General features: G+C 37.7%; 1 protein-coding gene across 4 annotated transcripts; it reads left to right on the forward strand.

Moving 5' to 3' along the window:
- Positions 1 to 1128: 1128 nt before the first annotated feature.
- Positions 1129 to 16454, forward strand: Lox (lysyl oxidase). Of its 4 annotated transcripts, none has more exons than XM_047556777.1 (8): positions 1129 to 1398; positions 1493 to 2158; positions 2511 to 2619; positions 3959 to 4090; positions 5317 to 5473; positions 8865 to 8960; positions 9323 to 9438; positions 12912 to 16454. In XM_047556777.1, exons 2-8 carry the CDS (start codon positions 1525 to 1527, stop codon positions 12916 to 12918), a joined length of 1251 nt encoding a protein of 416 aa, XP_047412733.1. In that variant the 5' UTR covers positions 1129 to 1398; positions 1493 to 1524; the 3' UTR covers positions 12919 to 16454. The 4 variants fall into 4 exon arrangements, with proteins under 4 accessions (XP_047412733.1, XP_047412735.1, XP_047412732.1 ...); XM_047556779.1 differs by having other exon boundaries at positions 1129 to 1394; XM_047556776.1 differs by having other exon boundaries at positions 1129 to 2158.
- The last annotated feature ends 312 nt before the right edge of the window (positions 16455 to 16766 follow it).

Genomic DNA, 16766 nt, shown 5'->3' on the forward strand with positions numbered 1-16766 from the left:
ATCAGCAGATGTCCACCACACCCTCAAAATATGGTGATTTATTATGGAAAGACAGAGACCAACAGAAGAGACAGGTGAATATCCAAATATATCTAGACAGCCCAACCATGAAATCAATAAAAGGGTCATTAAAATCTGGTTGTGAGTAGTAGCATTTTTTCTTTGAAACGATTCCAGCACTGCCCAGCTCTGGATGGTACGTGAATAACTGGTCTATGAAGCATCTCTTTCCAGTCAGCATAGTTTAATCTGCCCTCCAGTTCTCCTTATGGCCACTCCCACTCCCTTTTTACCAAACTTTGAACTTCAGGGTTGTTTCTTTTACAATCTCTTTGTTTGGGTTGGAAAAGAAATCAAACACCATAGTATACATTACTGACTTTCAATATTTAACAGTCATGATTTAAATTCCTTAAATCCAAAGTCTAATTAGATGTAGGAAAGAAAAAGAAAAAAGTCAGATAAAATGCTTATTTGAGGATGCCTTCTGTGTGCTCTCCTAGGCAGACTTGCTCCCTGGTCTGTGGTGGAAATGAAAGATGATCTTTATTTCACTCAGGGTACCAGGCCGGCATTTTCAAAAGGAGAGGTTTATTCAGCGCTTCAGCATTAGCAAGCTTTGTTCTCTGTAAAATTTCACTTTTTGTTATTAAAATATTCACTGTAGGAAACAGATTTGTAACCCATTTCTCATATTACCTACACTCAGAAAAACAAAATTTGATATCCTGGGGTTTATTTGCTGAGGGCGCTGCCCATAAATCGAGTGAGTGTGCATTGGGAAATTTGTCTGGTTAACTCCTTTATGGATGAGCATTAGTCACAACCCCCGCCCCCCAACGCACACTTTCGCCCCCAGCACCTCCCCACCTCCTGACTTCCCGCCTCTCCAGGGCTGGTGACCTAATAGCATTTTTCTTCATGCATATTTTGGCGTCGTCCCATGGCCTGGCTGCCTTCGTCTGTCTGAGTCTTTTGAAATTCCTGCATGTTCGCCCCAGATTAAGCCGAGTGTGTCTCAGGATGTGTGTTCCGTTTTGTTCTTTCCCCTTAACGCTCCCTGTGCAACGTGTCTGGGGGGAGGAGGACAGGACAGGGAAAAGAGGGAGGGGCAGAGACGAAGAGCTGTCCGCCTTGCACGTTTCCAATCGCATTACGTGAACAAATAGCGGAGGGGCAGCAGGGCCAGAACGGCTTGTGTAACTTTGCAAACGTGCCAGAAAGTTTAAAATCTCTCCTCCTTCCTTCACTCCAGACACTGCCCGCTCGCCGGGACCGCCGCGCCGCTCCCCGTCGCTTTCCAGAAGGACTGGGAAAGGGGAAAGCCTGGTGCCACGTCCAAGCAGCTGCCCTGCCTGGGAGAAGGGTCTGCAGCCCACCGTTGGCACTACTTTGTGGGTACTGAGATAACGGCGCTCTGCTCGCCTCCCTGTTTAAAGATTTCTGCCTCCTTTACGTGATTTGAGTCCCATTTTAATTTTTTCCGAGCCAGGACCTTTCGTGAGGGGAGACAATCCGGTAAAGATGCGCTTCGCCTGGACCATGCTCCTACTGGGGCCGCTGCAGCTCTGCCCCCTCCTGCGCTGCGCCCCGCAGGCCCCCGGCCAGCAGCAGCCGCCGCGCGAGCCACCGGCGGCTCCAGGAGCCTGGCGCCAGAGGATCCAATGGGAGAACAACGGGCAGGTGTTTAGCTTGCTGAGTCTGGGCTCACAGTACCAGCCCCAGCGCCGCCGGGGACCCAGCGCCGCCGCCGCTGGAACAGACAGTGCCGGAGCACCGCAGCAGCGCACGCCGATCCTGCTGCTCCGCGACAATCGCACTGCCGCAGCACGGGCGCGGATGGCCAGCCCGTCAGGGGTCGCCACGGGTCGCCCCAGGCCCGCCGCCCGCCACTGGTTTCAAGCAGGCTACTCGTCATCTGGGACCCGCGAAGCTGGCGCCTCGCGCGCAGGTAACGAGACGGAGCCAGAACAGCTCCCGGAGCTCAGTAACCTGCGGCCGCCCAGCCTCGTGGACCGCATGGTGGGCGACGACCCGTACAACAACCCCTACAAGTACTCTGATGACAACCCCTATTACAACTACTACGATACGTATGAGAGGCCCCGGCCTGGGAGCAGGTATCGACCTGGATACGGCACCGGCTATTTCCAATACGGTAAGCACTCCCAATCCCCAGGGCAGCAAGAATGCACCAGGTCCCCAACTATGTGGCTCCTCGACGTGGCTGCCTGGGCGCGGCGGGCCCTGGTCCCTGCTGATCCGACCCCTCCCCCCAAGCCTGCAGAGCCAGCTCTGGAATCTGGTGCAAACCGCACGCCTGGCTCCTTCAATTTCTTTTTCACTTTGCTTCTCAGCCGGGGGAGGGGATGGAGGGGGGTGTCCCAAGTTCTTTGGCTTCCCCCAGCCCTGCCCCGCAGTCCTGATGGGTATGGATGACAAGAAAGGGATCCGAAGGGACCAGGCGCCGGTTGGTCTCACTGCTGCGCTTGTTGCCTGCTGCCATTTAGGTCTCCCGGACCTGGTGCCCGACCCTTACTACATCCAGGCTTCCACGTACGTGCAGAAGATGTCTATGTACAACCTGAGATGCGCTGCGGAAGAAAACTGTCTGGCCAGGTACCGGCTGGGATCTCGGTGGCCCAGCCCACACCCCTCCTCCCTTAGTGGCTGGTTCTCATTTACTTCTGTTCAGCGCAGACCAGAGCTAGGAAGTGGGACCAGGGCTGGGAAGAGATAAAGTGATACGTGACCTTCTGGGTATGTTGACCTGCATGGAGAGTTAAAAAATTTTAAAGTTTCTATGGATTTACCTCAGTTTGTGGTGGACCTAATCCTTATCCTGGAGACTGGTAGTCTTCTATTTTTTTCCCATGATTCTTAAACTTTGGAGCCAATAACTTTTTATAAACCAACTGTACAGAAATGAAGAAAAAATACTGGAACAGGAGGGCTTGTTAGTATTCCCTTAAAAGATTGGAGGTAAAATTGTCATTGCGGCGCCCTCATTGGTAAACCCAAAGTTTTCCCTTTTTGTTTCAGGTCATGGTTAACTGAGTTGTTTTGATATTACTTCAGCCAGAATAAGACCATGAGCAGCTTTGTTTTGCCTTTAGTCCTAAAATAAAATAGCTATTAGGACATAGGTTCTCCGAGTTTGCAGCTGGAAACCAGCAGAGGGCGCAAAAGATGTTTTGATGGGTTCCATAAATATGTAAACATGTAAAATAAGGTCAGGACTAGTATTGGAACATACACTCACATGAAATATGTCAGTCAGAGCACAGTGCTGATTACGTGTGCATTTCTTCCACATTGTTCCTTTGCAGTTGTCCGGCTAAGGGAATAGAAGATATTCAACCTCATTTTCATTCCTAAATCTTATGTCACTCACACCATTATCTTCCTCATGATATTGCAGTAGTTCCCTTGTTTTGAAGATGTGAAGTTGCAAAATTATTTAACTAAATTATGTGTGTTCTTTAGAGTCATTTTTCTCTTTATATCTTAGTTATCTTTTTAAAAGGAAATATTTTGTTAAATTCAAAGTTCTTGATAAGTAGCTGTTGATCACTTTTTATTTGGGATAATTTCCACTTCAGTTGTTCCCATTCATATGTTCAAACTTGAATTCATTTAAGATACAAAGTTGCACATAGATTTTTAGTGCAAATTTTATTATGTTTTTACTTTTAAAATCTGAATTTTCACTGTTGTCATTCATTCACTCAGTCATGAAATCTTCATTGAGTTCTGAGTACTCCACTCCAAAACTGTTCTAGGAGCTTGGAATTCAGGAATAAACAAAATTAACTGAACCCTCTAACCTCTTGGAACTGATAGGGTCCTTGAGGAAGGGAGGGTGTCACTCATAGAGGATGGAGTTTCTATTTGTAGTTTTGTTTTTAGTTAAAAGTCCATGAATATAATAATGTGTCTTTTTTTCTCAAAATCACAGTTCAGCCTACAGAGCAAGAGATTATGATCACAGAGTGCTGCTAAGATTTCCCCAAAGAGTAAAAAACCAAGGAACATCTGATTTCTTACCAAGTCGTCCAAGATATTCCTGGGAATGGCACAGCTGTCACCAGTAAGTGAATAGGCTTCCTGACTTCTGATTTGCTTTTTCATTTCTCAGGTGTTTATTGATGTGAAAATACAAGTCTTATGTCCTATCCAAAGAGAGAAATTTGTTAAGATTTGCATTTATATTTTTTTCTAATAATTTGACATATCAAATAAGTCTTTTTTTATGATAATCCATCAGCCACTGACATCATTATCTTTTGAACTGAAACTTCAAGCACAGCTTTTCAAGGCTTGAGAAGACATAGCAATTGACTTCAATAACATTTACTCCAGTACACGCGTGATTTCTAAAAATGTTGATTACAGTTCAAATCATCTACAGTTAGTATTAAATAAAATTTACTAAAGGCCACACATTGTTATTAAAAGGATTCAGAGACCATCCTCAAAGAAAGATGTAGATGACGTACCAAAATAGCTGAAACTTCTTTCATCTTTGAAAATAACTGGATCAATCCCAGATTGAATGCCTGATCCATAATAAATTTAAGTATTTTCACATAAGGTAATGCAATCATTGGCTTTGGTGACTTACCAGGTGTTTTTAACTGCCAGGAAATCCTAATGTTTGGCCTTAAACTTGCTGAAATTCAATCCATTTCTCAGTGTCTTTTCCTCATGTGAGGATATGAATAGCTCAACGCCTTCTAGCTAATGAAATGAGAAAAGTAGATATGAGCCTTCTAATTTGCAGATAAAATAGAAATATTTCATTCCTAAGTAAAACCTTATGCAGTTTAAATAACAGTGGTAGATAAAATATGCCATTATTTCCCCATTGCATTTTAATAATGATTTTAAATATGTGAGAAATCTATTTTTAAAAATCTCACAAAACCTCTCCAGAGTCATGTGCTGCTTCTTTTTTGGAATGAAGCATAAACAGTGGCAGCCAAGAGAAATATATTAGAGAAAAAAATTGAAAAATGGCTATATTTATTTAAGGGCAGATAATTGTCCCTTTATATTTAATACTCAAAACAGGGTGTAAGGAAAAGTAAAATACTGAAACTAAGTCTGTTATCCTAGTAGCAAAGTTAAAAGCTAATAATTTTGATAGATTTCTGTCAGGGGCAAGTGGAGGAATCTAGCATGAATCTCTCTTAAAGAAGATAAACTTGACCCCATTTTTTATGTGAATCCAAATTTGTGAGACAACAAATTACTGTCCTCTTTGCTTTCTCTGTATGCAACTGACCACTGTCTCTTTGTTGTGTGGGACACTAGACATTACCACAGCATGGACGAATTCAGCCACTATGATCTGCTTGATGCCAACACACAGAGGAGAGTGGCTGAAGGTCACAAAGCAAGTTTCTGTCTTGAGGACACATCCTGTGACTATGGCTACCACAGACGCTTTGCATGTACTGCACACACACAGGTAAGCTGGCACCCTGAAATCAGAACCCATAGGTTTTAGAGGCAAAACAAAGAAGCATACCATTTTCTTTCCTCCCACCTTCTTTTATAAATGACTTCATTCTAAAGTCATTTTGTCAAGATAAAAAATAATAAGAGAAAAGGTAAGTGATGGCTTGATGCAAATTACTTTTAAAGTGTTTCCAGCTTGGCATGTGGTCCCTACCCATTGTCACAGGAGGTCAATATGTATCCATGATAATATGTTCCACAATGAGAAGCAGAAGTTTACTTTCTGCAAATGTCTGAATGGTTCATAGCATCTGCACCAATTCTGTGTCCTTTAATTGATTATAAACAACTCTGCTCCCTGCAAAGTCATTCTTTTTTCTACCTATTATGCTCGAAATAGAATAGTGATTGAGGTTAGCAAAAGGAAAGGAAATAAGTTTCTTAGAAAGTACTTTAAACACTCTCTTTTAATAATGCAAATAAGAACAGGAGGACACATTTCTTTCTCCATACACATATATTTAAACCTACAGTATAATTGATGTCAGATGTCCTTTGGATGAATTTTTAAAAATAGTGCTGAACTAAGCAGTTTGTATGTCTTATAATTGGAAAATATGTGTCAGTTAAAAGCCATGCCAGTATTTCCATATGAAACCCTAATTTGTAAAAGGACATTATAATTTTACTCCAGCCCAAATCTTGGCAATGCACATAATCCAGGACACAAAGGGATCAGCAGCTGGCAACTTGGGAAGCAAATTTCAGGTCTGTGGCAGGAAACTTTCTGGTGACCTAAATGGTACCATTACTTCTTTCTTTGAATTTAGACCATCATAGCAATTGGAGGGGAAGAAGGTTAAATTAGACATATGTGTGTATATGGCAGGGTGGGGTGGGTAGTACTTATTCTTTAAGTAAAAGGAGATGTCACCTACCCACATATTCTACATGTGTTTATATAGAGATTTCATTTTCATTCATTTATCAAGTCCCGTGGCACCTGGTGTGCAGGGGACCTGGAGTTTATTCTCCCTGTTTAGAAAAATAAGCAGTCTGGATAGTTCACTCTGAGCTGAAGTATTTGAATCTGGGATTGTAGGTATTTATAACATTTCTAGAGCTTCCATTCCTTGGAGTGACCCACTTCTTTTTATTTGGTGGCTTTCTTGTTAATCATCCTCTGTATATGTACTATTCAACCATTATGCACTAGCTCTAGCATTATGAGTGATTTAGGTATTTGTTTTTTTCATTAGATCAGTGTCTCTTGCCCATGAACTTCATTTAAAGGAAAATACATTCTCATAAACTTCAAGCGTTGGCTTAGATTAGTTTTATTGTAATCCTCCTTAAATGTATTCAAGAATAAAACTATGTATAGCTTCTATATATTTATACTCTTGCTAATTCCTGTGTTCTTAGACCACAAGTCTACATAGTAAATATTTACAAAACTAAAAATAGTCACACTAATCTCATTACCCTAATGTAGTAAACAGTTATGTTTGGCTAAAACCAAATAACTAATTTAGATAGCCTGGGCTAAGATTTCATATTAAATCTATTTTACTTATTTTGGCTGAGTACTTGAAATGCCTATTTGCTTAATGGTCTTATCTCCAATTTTGTTTGCCAATTCAAAAAACCAGAACTCATACTAAAATTCTGCTACCTAAGTAATCCTAGAGTGTCAATTTCAGCATTTGTATATGTTTGTCTATTTATTTATTATTTTTGAGATGTGGTCTCACTATGTTGCTCAGGCCGGTCTGGAACTACTGGGCTCATGTGATCCTCCCACCTCAGCTTCTGAGTAGCTGGGATTACAGGTATACACAACCACACATGTGGCTAATTCCATTGTTTTCAAAGCAATTTTGTTCATTTAAAAGAGTATTGTTTAAATTTGTCTTCAATAGCTATCTAATCCAATGAATCCTTTAAAATGTCATGAATGTAGTAGCAACAGCAGCAGCAGCAGCAGCTAACACTTACGATGTACCAGAATCGGAATTTTGTACTGAATCAGACCAAAAAAAAAAAAAGTTCTTCATTATGCATTTACTACTCAACACACTCTTAGGATTCCAGGCAATAACTGTGGAACATGGTTTTCCCTGCTGCAGTTCAGGTACTTTTGAGTTTGACCTGTCTATAGTGTCACATGCTACACGACAGTACATTTCTCATCACACTCTCATAAACCTCCAGCTGCAGCCAAACCAGTTAGTGAAGCACCCTAAGGTGGTTTTGCTATCTGTTTGTGGTTACCAAAGTGATTTTAAGCATCAAAGCAATTTTGGTACTGAAATTAAATAGCAGTATTGAGTTAATATGATTGTAGCATATATTTTTAATTTACTTTAGGTTACTATAAAATAAAAATACAAGAATTAAAATCTCTTGTAAAGACCTAATAGAGGAGCTGAGAATATAGCTCAGTTTGTAGAGTGCTTGCCTGTCAGGCACAAGACCCTGTATTCAATCCCCAGCACCAAAAAATCAAAAGAAATAATAGAAATAATATACCCACGGATTCCAATTTTTGATATTTTTCTCCTCCTGGCCCATCCAATACACTTATTTATTTTTGACATGAATATCTTAGCAAGTGGAATGTGTGGCATTTGCCAGTGTAGGTGTATGCTCATTCATTCAACAAATATTTCAGTGATTATATGAAATATGGTATAGGGCAGTAGTTAAGAACAGGTACTCTGGATCCTGTTTACTTAAACAAGCTCAGTCATTTGCTACTTATAACATAGAGATAATAATAGCAGCTTCTTCATGTAGTTATCAGAATTGAATTTACATATGTACTGTGTTTAAAATAGTTTATGGCACATAATAATAATAATGTTAGCTAATCAAAGGTGCAACATTGACTCTACCCTTAGGGAGCTTATAACCTCTAGTTAGATATATTCTTACATAGTATGATTGTAATCCAGAGAAGAAATGGATAACAATATAAAAACTACCCATAACAAAAATATGGGCACTCAAAATACAAGAAGGTAATTTCTAAAGAGGGGAAAATGGGAGAGGGTTTCGCTAGTAAGACATTTGAGTTAATTGCCAAGTGACATTTATTCCTGATCTGGTAATATTCCAGAATTTTGGTGGAGGTCTATTTTATCACCTAAGATTGTATTTATCACTAGTGACTTGTGACAGTCTTAAGAAACCAGGTATTCCTACTTATTTTAGTACTGTATCTTTTTTGGCCAGAAGTGGTGTAAAGCTGGGTAATATATACTTCTCAAGGAAGATGAAATATAAACATAGTTTTGTATCACACACTTGTAAATACTAACAAAATTTAATTTGCAAATAATAGCATATTCTTTAGCACAATCTGACCATTTACCTTCATTTTGTTTTGTTTGTTTTAGGGGTTGAGTCCTGGCTGCTATGATACCTACGCTGCAGACATTGACTGCCAGTGGATTGACATCACAGATGTACAACCTGGAAACTACATTCTAAAGGTAGAGGCCTTGGCAAATACGTAATTCTTAATTGAAATTAATAGGCAACATTCTGTGGATTCAAATGATAAAAATCAGGTTTTTGGAGGTAGTTATACATCCTTTAAGACAAATTTCTAAGTAATCTAGACATATGAAAAATATTCTTATTTGAAAGAATTTCATGGGATGTTATACCATTTCCTTCTATAATGTCTTTGGAGTTTAACCACTTGCTTATCTTAAACTCCCTTCCCAGCTTGCATTAGCTAAATATCCTTTGCTAATGATTCCCTCATAGTAGCCCTACAGAAATAGAGGGGAAATAATGAGTACATAATGATGATGAAATCTTTAGCACAGAGGCTGTTTGTGTTGCCTAGGTCAGTGTCAACCCCAGCTACCTGGTGCCTGAATCCGACTATACCAACAACGTTGTGCGCTGTGACATTCGCTACACAGGACATCACGCTTATGCCTCAGGCTGTACAATTTCACCGTAAGTCCTATTTGTCTAGTTAAGTAATTTTCTTTACAAATTTTTAGTTTTTTTTGCCAGGCATTATACAAAAACATATGCCTGTTTCAACTACTGTAGCTTCCTTGTAAAGAAACCAAAGATCAAAATTGTTACATAGAGTCTGTGCTATCACATATATAGGATCAGTTCTACCTAGCATCATATATATCTAAAAAAGGGAGGAGATACTATGGTTTTAATAATCTAAAGCTTAGTTTTAAAAATAAGACATACACACAGAACACAGTTTTTACCCAGAAAGTTTGTGTGGTCCGGTATGTTAAATTATTCAAAATGCAGTGCATGTGAGATCGAAGGAGCCCCAGCAATTGAGTTTTCTACCTCTTCTCTATACTCCGTGAAGGAGCTCTGAAGAAAGTCCTAGAGTTCTTCAAAGTGCACTTTGAAAATCACTATCTTTAGGTATACAAATGAAGAGATCAGATCCCTGGTCTGTAGAAATCTAGATTTCACATATTTATTTCTAGAACTACAAGTACTAGGTATCCCCTTAGTACTTGCAAAAGGAGAGGGTGGTTAGTTTCCTTCACAGTTTTCCTGGTGCTGAAACACTTCTTTGAATGAAGTCTTAGAAGGAATCCCATCTATAAATGTTAACTAGAAGGTATTTTGATGAAAATAATGAAACCGCTGGACAGGATTGTCTCCTGGCCCATCTGTCCTGTCCTACTCTATCATACTGCCCATTCCACTGAAGTGAGCCTATTCCACTGTTGCTGGGTAATAGATCACAACTGTATATGCCCCCTTACTTATACCTTCCAAGACCAGTAGGGTGGTACTGAACATGCATCTGCTTAGCTTTGATGTTGGAGTGGCACTGGTGTTTTTGAGTCATGCAGAAATGTATAGCACAGCCAGATTTCATATGGAAGCTGGGTTCATTGCCACACACGAACCTGTAATTTGGTGGCTTTCCCAGGCCTAACCTAAGTCTGTTTATGCCAATTTTGCCCTACACCTGGGCTTCAGGCCAGGAAGAAAGTGGAACCTAAATCAGTCCATGCTCCATCCACAGAGCCATGTACTATGGTTTGGGGTTACATACACCCTGGAGGGGCTGCTTTTCTTTATTTACATAAAGAAGCAGAGCCTGAGCTTTACAAGTATCACCAACCACATCATTAGAGATAGATCAGGACCATGACAGCCAAAGGATGGTACTGAAAAATAATCAAATATATTCTTCTGAATACTCTGGTTCTATGGCCTATCATGTATAGAGTTTGTTATAGAATAATCCAAATCCTCACAGTATCAGTGTAATGTAATCTCAAATGATTTAAGGTGAAATTGGTAGATTAGTTAATTCCTCTTAATTTTTATCATTCTTTAAGTTATTCACTCATTCTTCATTTACTTGTTCTTTCACTATTGCACTGTGTGTATTTATTATACTCCTAAAAGCAGATATTACAGAGTAAAGCAAAGATAAATATAATTCCAAGACCCCGTACTGTTTCCCTGTAGACATATCACAGGAATTCCAATACATTGCTTATGAATCTCTTTGTTAATGTTTGTCTTCTGCTCCACTCCATGAAGGCTGGGATCTAACTGCCTTTCCAGCACTGTACCTGTTGCCTGGGACATGCCTGCCACCTTTTAGTCTCCCACTCAATACATAATGAACAGATGAAACCCTGTCTCTCAAGGACTTTATAATTAAATAGAGCAAGTGAGAGAAATACACACCAAAATGTATTAGAGATGCAATACAAAAAAGTCCCATGAAGGTAAATTAACATGCATCAAGACAGGAAGGACTTCTGCCACAATAAGTTTGGTGACTTATATGACTACTGACCTTCTAGTAGGCACAGGTCCCAAGAGGTGACTCTTAGTAAATAGGATATATCTTTGCTTTAAATCAGTAGAATCCATCAAGTTTAGTATTTCCAGACATCTGAAACAAATGAAAACTGCTATATTGCTCTAGCGATATTATGATTCTCTGAGAGGGATTCCTCCTGTGGCCACCTGTGTAGTTATTTTTAATTCACCAATGATCTCTGACTACAACTAAACTGCAAGAGAAAGTAGTTGAGGTGGAATTTTAATGAGTAATATTGATCCGAGGAAAATATGAAGAATTGAAATAACCTGTAGTTAATGATTCATAGTAAAATATAAGCTCATACTTGGAAGTGAGGAAAATGCAGCATTGACTTGAGAAAAATCCCTCCTCTTCAGAATAATATTGCCTTTTCAATTTTGACTTTCATCTCAGGCCTTCTTTGCTAGAGATCAGAGTTCAAAGGAAGAAGGGATTTCTTTGGGCTGAGATTCAGAAGTGGCTTTAGGTCTGCATTTGAATTGGGCCTTAAAGGCTGAAGACTGCACTCAGGGGAGATAAGGAAGAGCATTTTGGGAGGAGTCAGTGTTATAGGCAGCTACATGGCAGTAGGAAAATGAAGGGCTTATTTACAAAAGCAAGTCTTCCTGTTTGGCTAAGCATAAGTTTCATGGAGTTAAGAGTTGGGTAAAAACGATAGAAACATCATTTGGAACCAGATCAAAGGGAACATTGAAAACAAACTAAGAAGTTTGAACTTTATTCTGGGGAATTTTTGAACTTTTTGAGCAAAAGGTAGAATTTGCCTGAAGCCATGCGGTTAGTCTGGTGGCTGTGTGTGTGTGATTCCCAGGCTGGCACTATTGTGCTATTTTTAAAAAATTTAATTACATGTCACTGTCAGTTCACTGGTTGTTATTCATGCCAAGCACATACTTGAGGGCATTCTGTTTGATGTAAAAAATAGTCAATAAGTGAGTATGTGCCATTAAGGGAGCCAGCCCCACCTCGTTTTCTCATTAAAAACAAAAATGTATGAACCAGGTGACTCTGAGACACCTTTTGGTTCTAAGATACTGTGATTAAGTTCTCTTCTCACGAGACGTACTGTTTGGAAAGCAATAGTTTATGACTTGGATTTAAGTGCATTTTTACTTCTTTAAATGGTGATGTATGATAACCATTTCAATAAAAGAATAGTTGATCGACTGTCCTTGGCCAGTCTCTGCCTGTTAATGCATCATTCTGCATCCAAAGTCATGCTGGATAAGGACTAATGCAAGATGGTGAGAGGCCATGACTACTTCTTGGTAAAGTGCCACTCTCGTTCCATGGAATTAACTTGCCTGGTCAGGTGTGGGTTTCATAAGTTCTGTTTCACTTTTGATTGTTTTAGGGGTTGTTTAGACATCTGACTGTAGGCATCAGTCATACGTTCTCTGCTCTTGACATAGATGCTTTCATCAAATAATTGTTAAAATAATGTATTAATGATAATTTCACAAAATAATTATTGCTTAGGTGGAGGGAAATTGCTACACAGATTTTTTAAGGTTGACTTAACATTTATTTATTGTACTTATTCATAATATTATACCCAGTTAATAACTTCTCCTATTTTGTTTTCTTAATCTAGGTATTAGAAAGCAAACTCAACTCCCAATGGATAAATCAGTGCCTGGTGTTCTGAAGTGTGAAAAAATAGATTAGCTTCAGTAGGGTCTACATAGTTTGAAAAGGAGAACAGAAAACAAAAAAAGGAATTTTTGTTTGGACTATTTTACAACAAAGTAAATAACTGGATTTTGAACATTTAAGTCAGCATTATTTAGAAAGTTTTAAAATACTTCTTCACATTACTTGTGAATTAACACAATGTTTCAATTCCATAGTTGCACAATTGGCTCTTTCAAAGAAATCCACATTTCTTATGTTTCTTTTGAAATTCTGATACAAAAGGGAAAGTAATATTTTAAAGAATGAGCCAAAATTGCTTTGAACTGATTATCTTCTAAAGTGCTGGAACTTGAGTGAAACATAATGGTTAATAGTCTTGTATGTGTCTTAGTATTGTTTTATTTGAAATTATGATCCTACTGTTTAAACAGATATGGACACATTTGGTGCTGACGAAGGAACAAACACATTACCATTGGTGTCAAGAAATACTATTATATAGCAGAAGAATGGCAATATATGTATCCAGATAGTTACATCCCTATATAAAAATTATGTTTACATTTTTTAAATTAGTAGAAAACTTTCTTTCTGTCAAGTGCACAATTTCATTCTGACTTGAGTCGACTTTTGTTTTGGAATGAACTAGGTAAATGAGCTGCCCAATTCCTGTCTGTTATTTGTTGATGCTCCCCTCCACTCTTAGTTTTTCTATGGGCAGAGACAAGTTAAGTGGCATTCTTAAAATTACCATTCTGAGGACTGATCTATATAGGACACCTGCACAATAGGAAAGTCATTCTGATGATAGCTAGGATACACCCAGACATAATATACATTTAAGCATATTGAAGTGTAAGCCAAATTAAAATTTCCTCGCTGATAAGAAAATCATACAGTCTCAAAAACCACACTGTCTCTCAAATATAAAAGAAGAATGATGAAAAACATGTTAGGAATTTCAACTTTTCTGCATGTCTTAAATGTTCAGCTATTAAAAAAAGCAATGCTAAATTTTTTTTTAATTATCCAGAACAGATGATACAGTATTGTGCAAGATGGGAAAATCATCCTGGGTTATTCAGGAATTGGTCATACGTGTTTTTTGTGTGTCTTAAAGATAGTCCTGATCAACAAGGCACATAGCATTACATAGTTGAGGTAAGGGAAAAGAAAGTGCTTTCTGTAAACCAAGGAATGCTCCATAATGAGACAGCTGTGATTTTTATTTTAAACTGTGAAACTCTGTGCAACAACAAATTTTGGAAAATCTGTCTTTTTCTTAAATTCGAAAGGTGCAGGAAGAAATCAAGTTAGACTTTTAAGTTAATGGTGCTTTAGCAGAAGTTTTCCTATATTAACCAGTATTAAAATCTCAAGTAAGGTTTTTCCAGTACCAGAACATGTTAGGTAGAATTTTAAAAGTGAGTTGGCATCCTGTCTTCTATGTCACAGAGTTGTAAAGTCAACACCAATTACTAATAATCATTCTGCACTCACTGGGTACACAGCATGGTAAAAGAGGCAAGAGGTGGACAGTCATCAAGGGACTGATATAACGGTATGCATGGTCCTTGTCTGTCAGAGCATACACTTACCAAAAAGCAAATACAGACAGAATTTTCATTCAGCTAGTATCTGAGCTATGAGATAGGTTCTTTGATGTACCTCTTTTCCTTAAAATGCTTTTTAGTCTTAAGATGGTAGAATGATCCTTTCCAATTGTAATCTTTTCCAATAGAGGTATTTTAACATACTTGCTTAAAAAAAAAAAAAAAAAACTACTGTCAGTATTAATACTGAGCCAGACTGGCATCTATAGATTTAACATCTATTGTTTCTTTAAGATTGTCACCCCTGTATTAAAAATTAAACACTATCATGACCTTTGGATATATAAGAGAAATCACATTTACAATTATTTCAATGAGACCCTTTATCCGTTTCTCCATCCTTCACCATTTGAGGGCCTAATAAGCCAGACACTCATATGTACATAAAAAATACTGTCCCTAACCTCCATAAATACCAAAAATGCCATTATCCATTAAGTTCACTTTATTCCATTTTTTTTTGACAACTTAAAGTACATGTCTATAACATTTCAATTTTAGGCACTATTATTTTTCATGACCATATTTTTTAATAAATAAGTTAACAGTTAATGAGTACATGCATTTAAATATTTCTAATAATTAAAATGTATTTTGGATTCCTGAAATGGCTACCTTTTAAATGTAGCATGTACTCTTTGGTTGATTCTGAAAAAAAAAATTTTTTTTAATTAGGAAGCTAAAGATTCTTGCTTATTCCTTATGTGAACATTCCTCCCCTTTCCATCACCCCTCAACACTTATATATAAATCATAAGTTTTGATTCAACACACAATATTTTTGAACCTCAAGGGGTCTTTTCTCTGAAACACCATCAATACTCACAGATAATAATTAACTGGTGAAGACTATCAATTTAAAAAATAAAGAACAATCTATTCTTACTATACTCTAAATTTTTTACAAAGAGGAAGTAGAAGTGATACAAAGAATGTTGAGTACTAAGAAGAGAATAGATTTTACACAAATAAAGCCTGAGAAAAATGAAAAGTAATTTAGTGAGTCTACTATCTGACATATACTATTAGTGTCCTCATAATTATTCAGACCACATCTGTCTTAAAGATGTCTTGGCCTTTGAGGCTAAGAGTCAGTCTCCCAACAGTGCCATAACATATGAATATTCAACTTGCCTATTTCTAGAAAATCTTTATATTTTTATATTATAATTTTATTTACAATTTCTATCTATTTACTAGGCATTATTTGCAATAACATTTACCTTGCTTTTTGAAATCTCATAGGACAATCACATTTATAAACATTCCCAATATTTAGATATTAGAGGAAATGCAGTTCACTAAAATTTTCCTGGGACTTGAGGATTAATCTTTCAGAGACAACATGAAAATATTTATTTCCTGGTCAGGATATATTTCCTTCTAAAAATAACTTCTTTTGATACTAACAGAATATTGATAAAAGTACCCCTTTCCTATACTTTTTATTTTTTGAATTCATATTCACAATCAATACATGAAACCAGCAACTTAGGTTTCATTCCCAGCCACCCAAAATACTGGGACCATTTTTGAAAACAGCATTTCATTTATTCTTCAAGCTAAAATGGTGCTGACTTATTTCAACTTGAATGTAAAATGCTTTTAAGTCTTAGCTCATGGGTTATAAACAATTAATATAGAACTGCTTGCTGCAAACTAAGTGACATGTCATTTGGTATTATAATGTTTTTAATGAAATTTAGTTTTTCCAAAATTTTTCAGGAATTCTATCTGTAAAACTTTTGTACCTTTTTGAAGAGCTTTTATTTTAAATGCCCAGACACTGGCTTTATATTCTCCTTTGCATTCTCATATTCTTTTATTATACGCCTATACTATAATTGCAATATTCTATAAAATGCCTTGAATAAATGATTTCAAGTGTCTGTGGTGTCATTTGTTGTTACATATAAATAAAAAAATCTGAATTTCATTTTTGGTTAAAAGGTTAAAGCCATGTATGTGGTTGGTGGTATGCTTAGCTGCTTCTTGAATTAATAAATTATCTAATAATGTTACATGCCTTGAAGCTAGTCTAGGATGAACAAAAATCTAGCTGATGTTTTAAAATAGATTCTATTGTACATGAATCATATATGAATAGGTCCTAATGTTTGTCACCATTACCAGCTACTTTTAAGGACACAGAGTGGGCATTGCAAAAACGATCATACTCTACTTTGATAAGGAATGTATAT

The sequence above is a fragment of the Sciurus carolinensis genome, chromosome 6 (genome assembly GCF_902686445.1).
Source record: "Sciurus carolinensis chromosome 6, mSciCar1.2, whole genome shotgun sequence".
In the NCBI taxonomy this organism is placed as follows: Eukaryota; Metazoa; Chordata; class Mammalia; order Rodentia; family Sciuridae; genus Sciurus; species Sciurus carolinensis.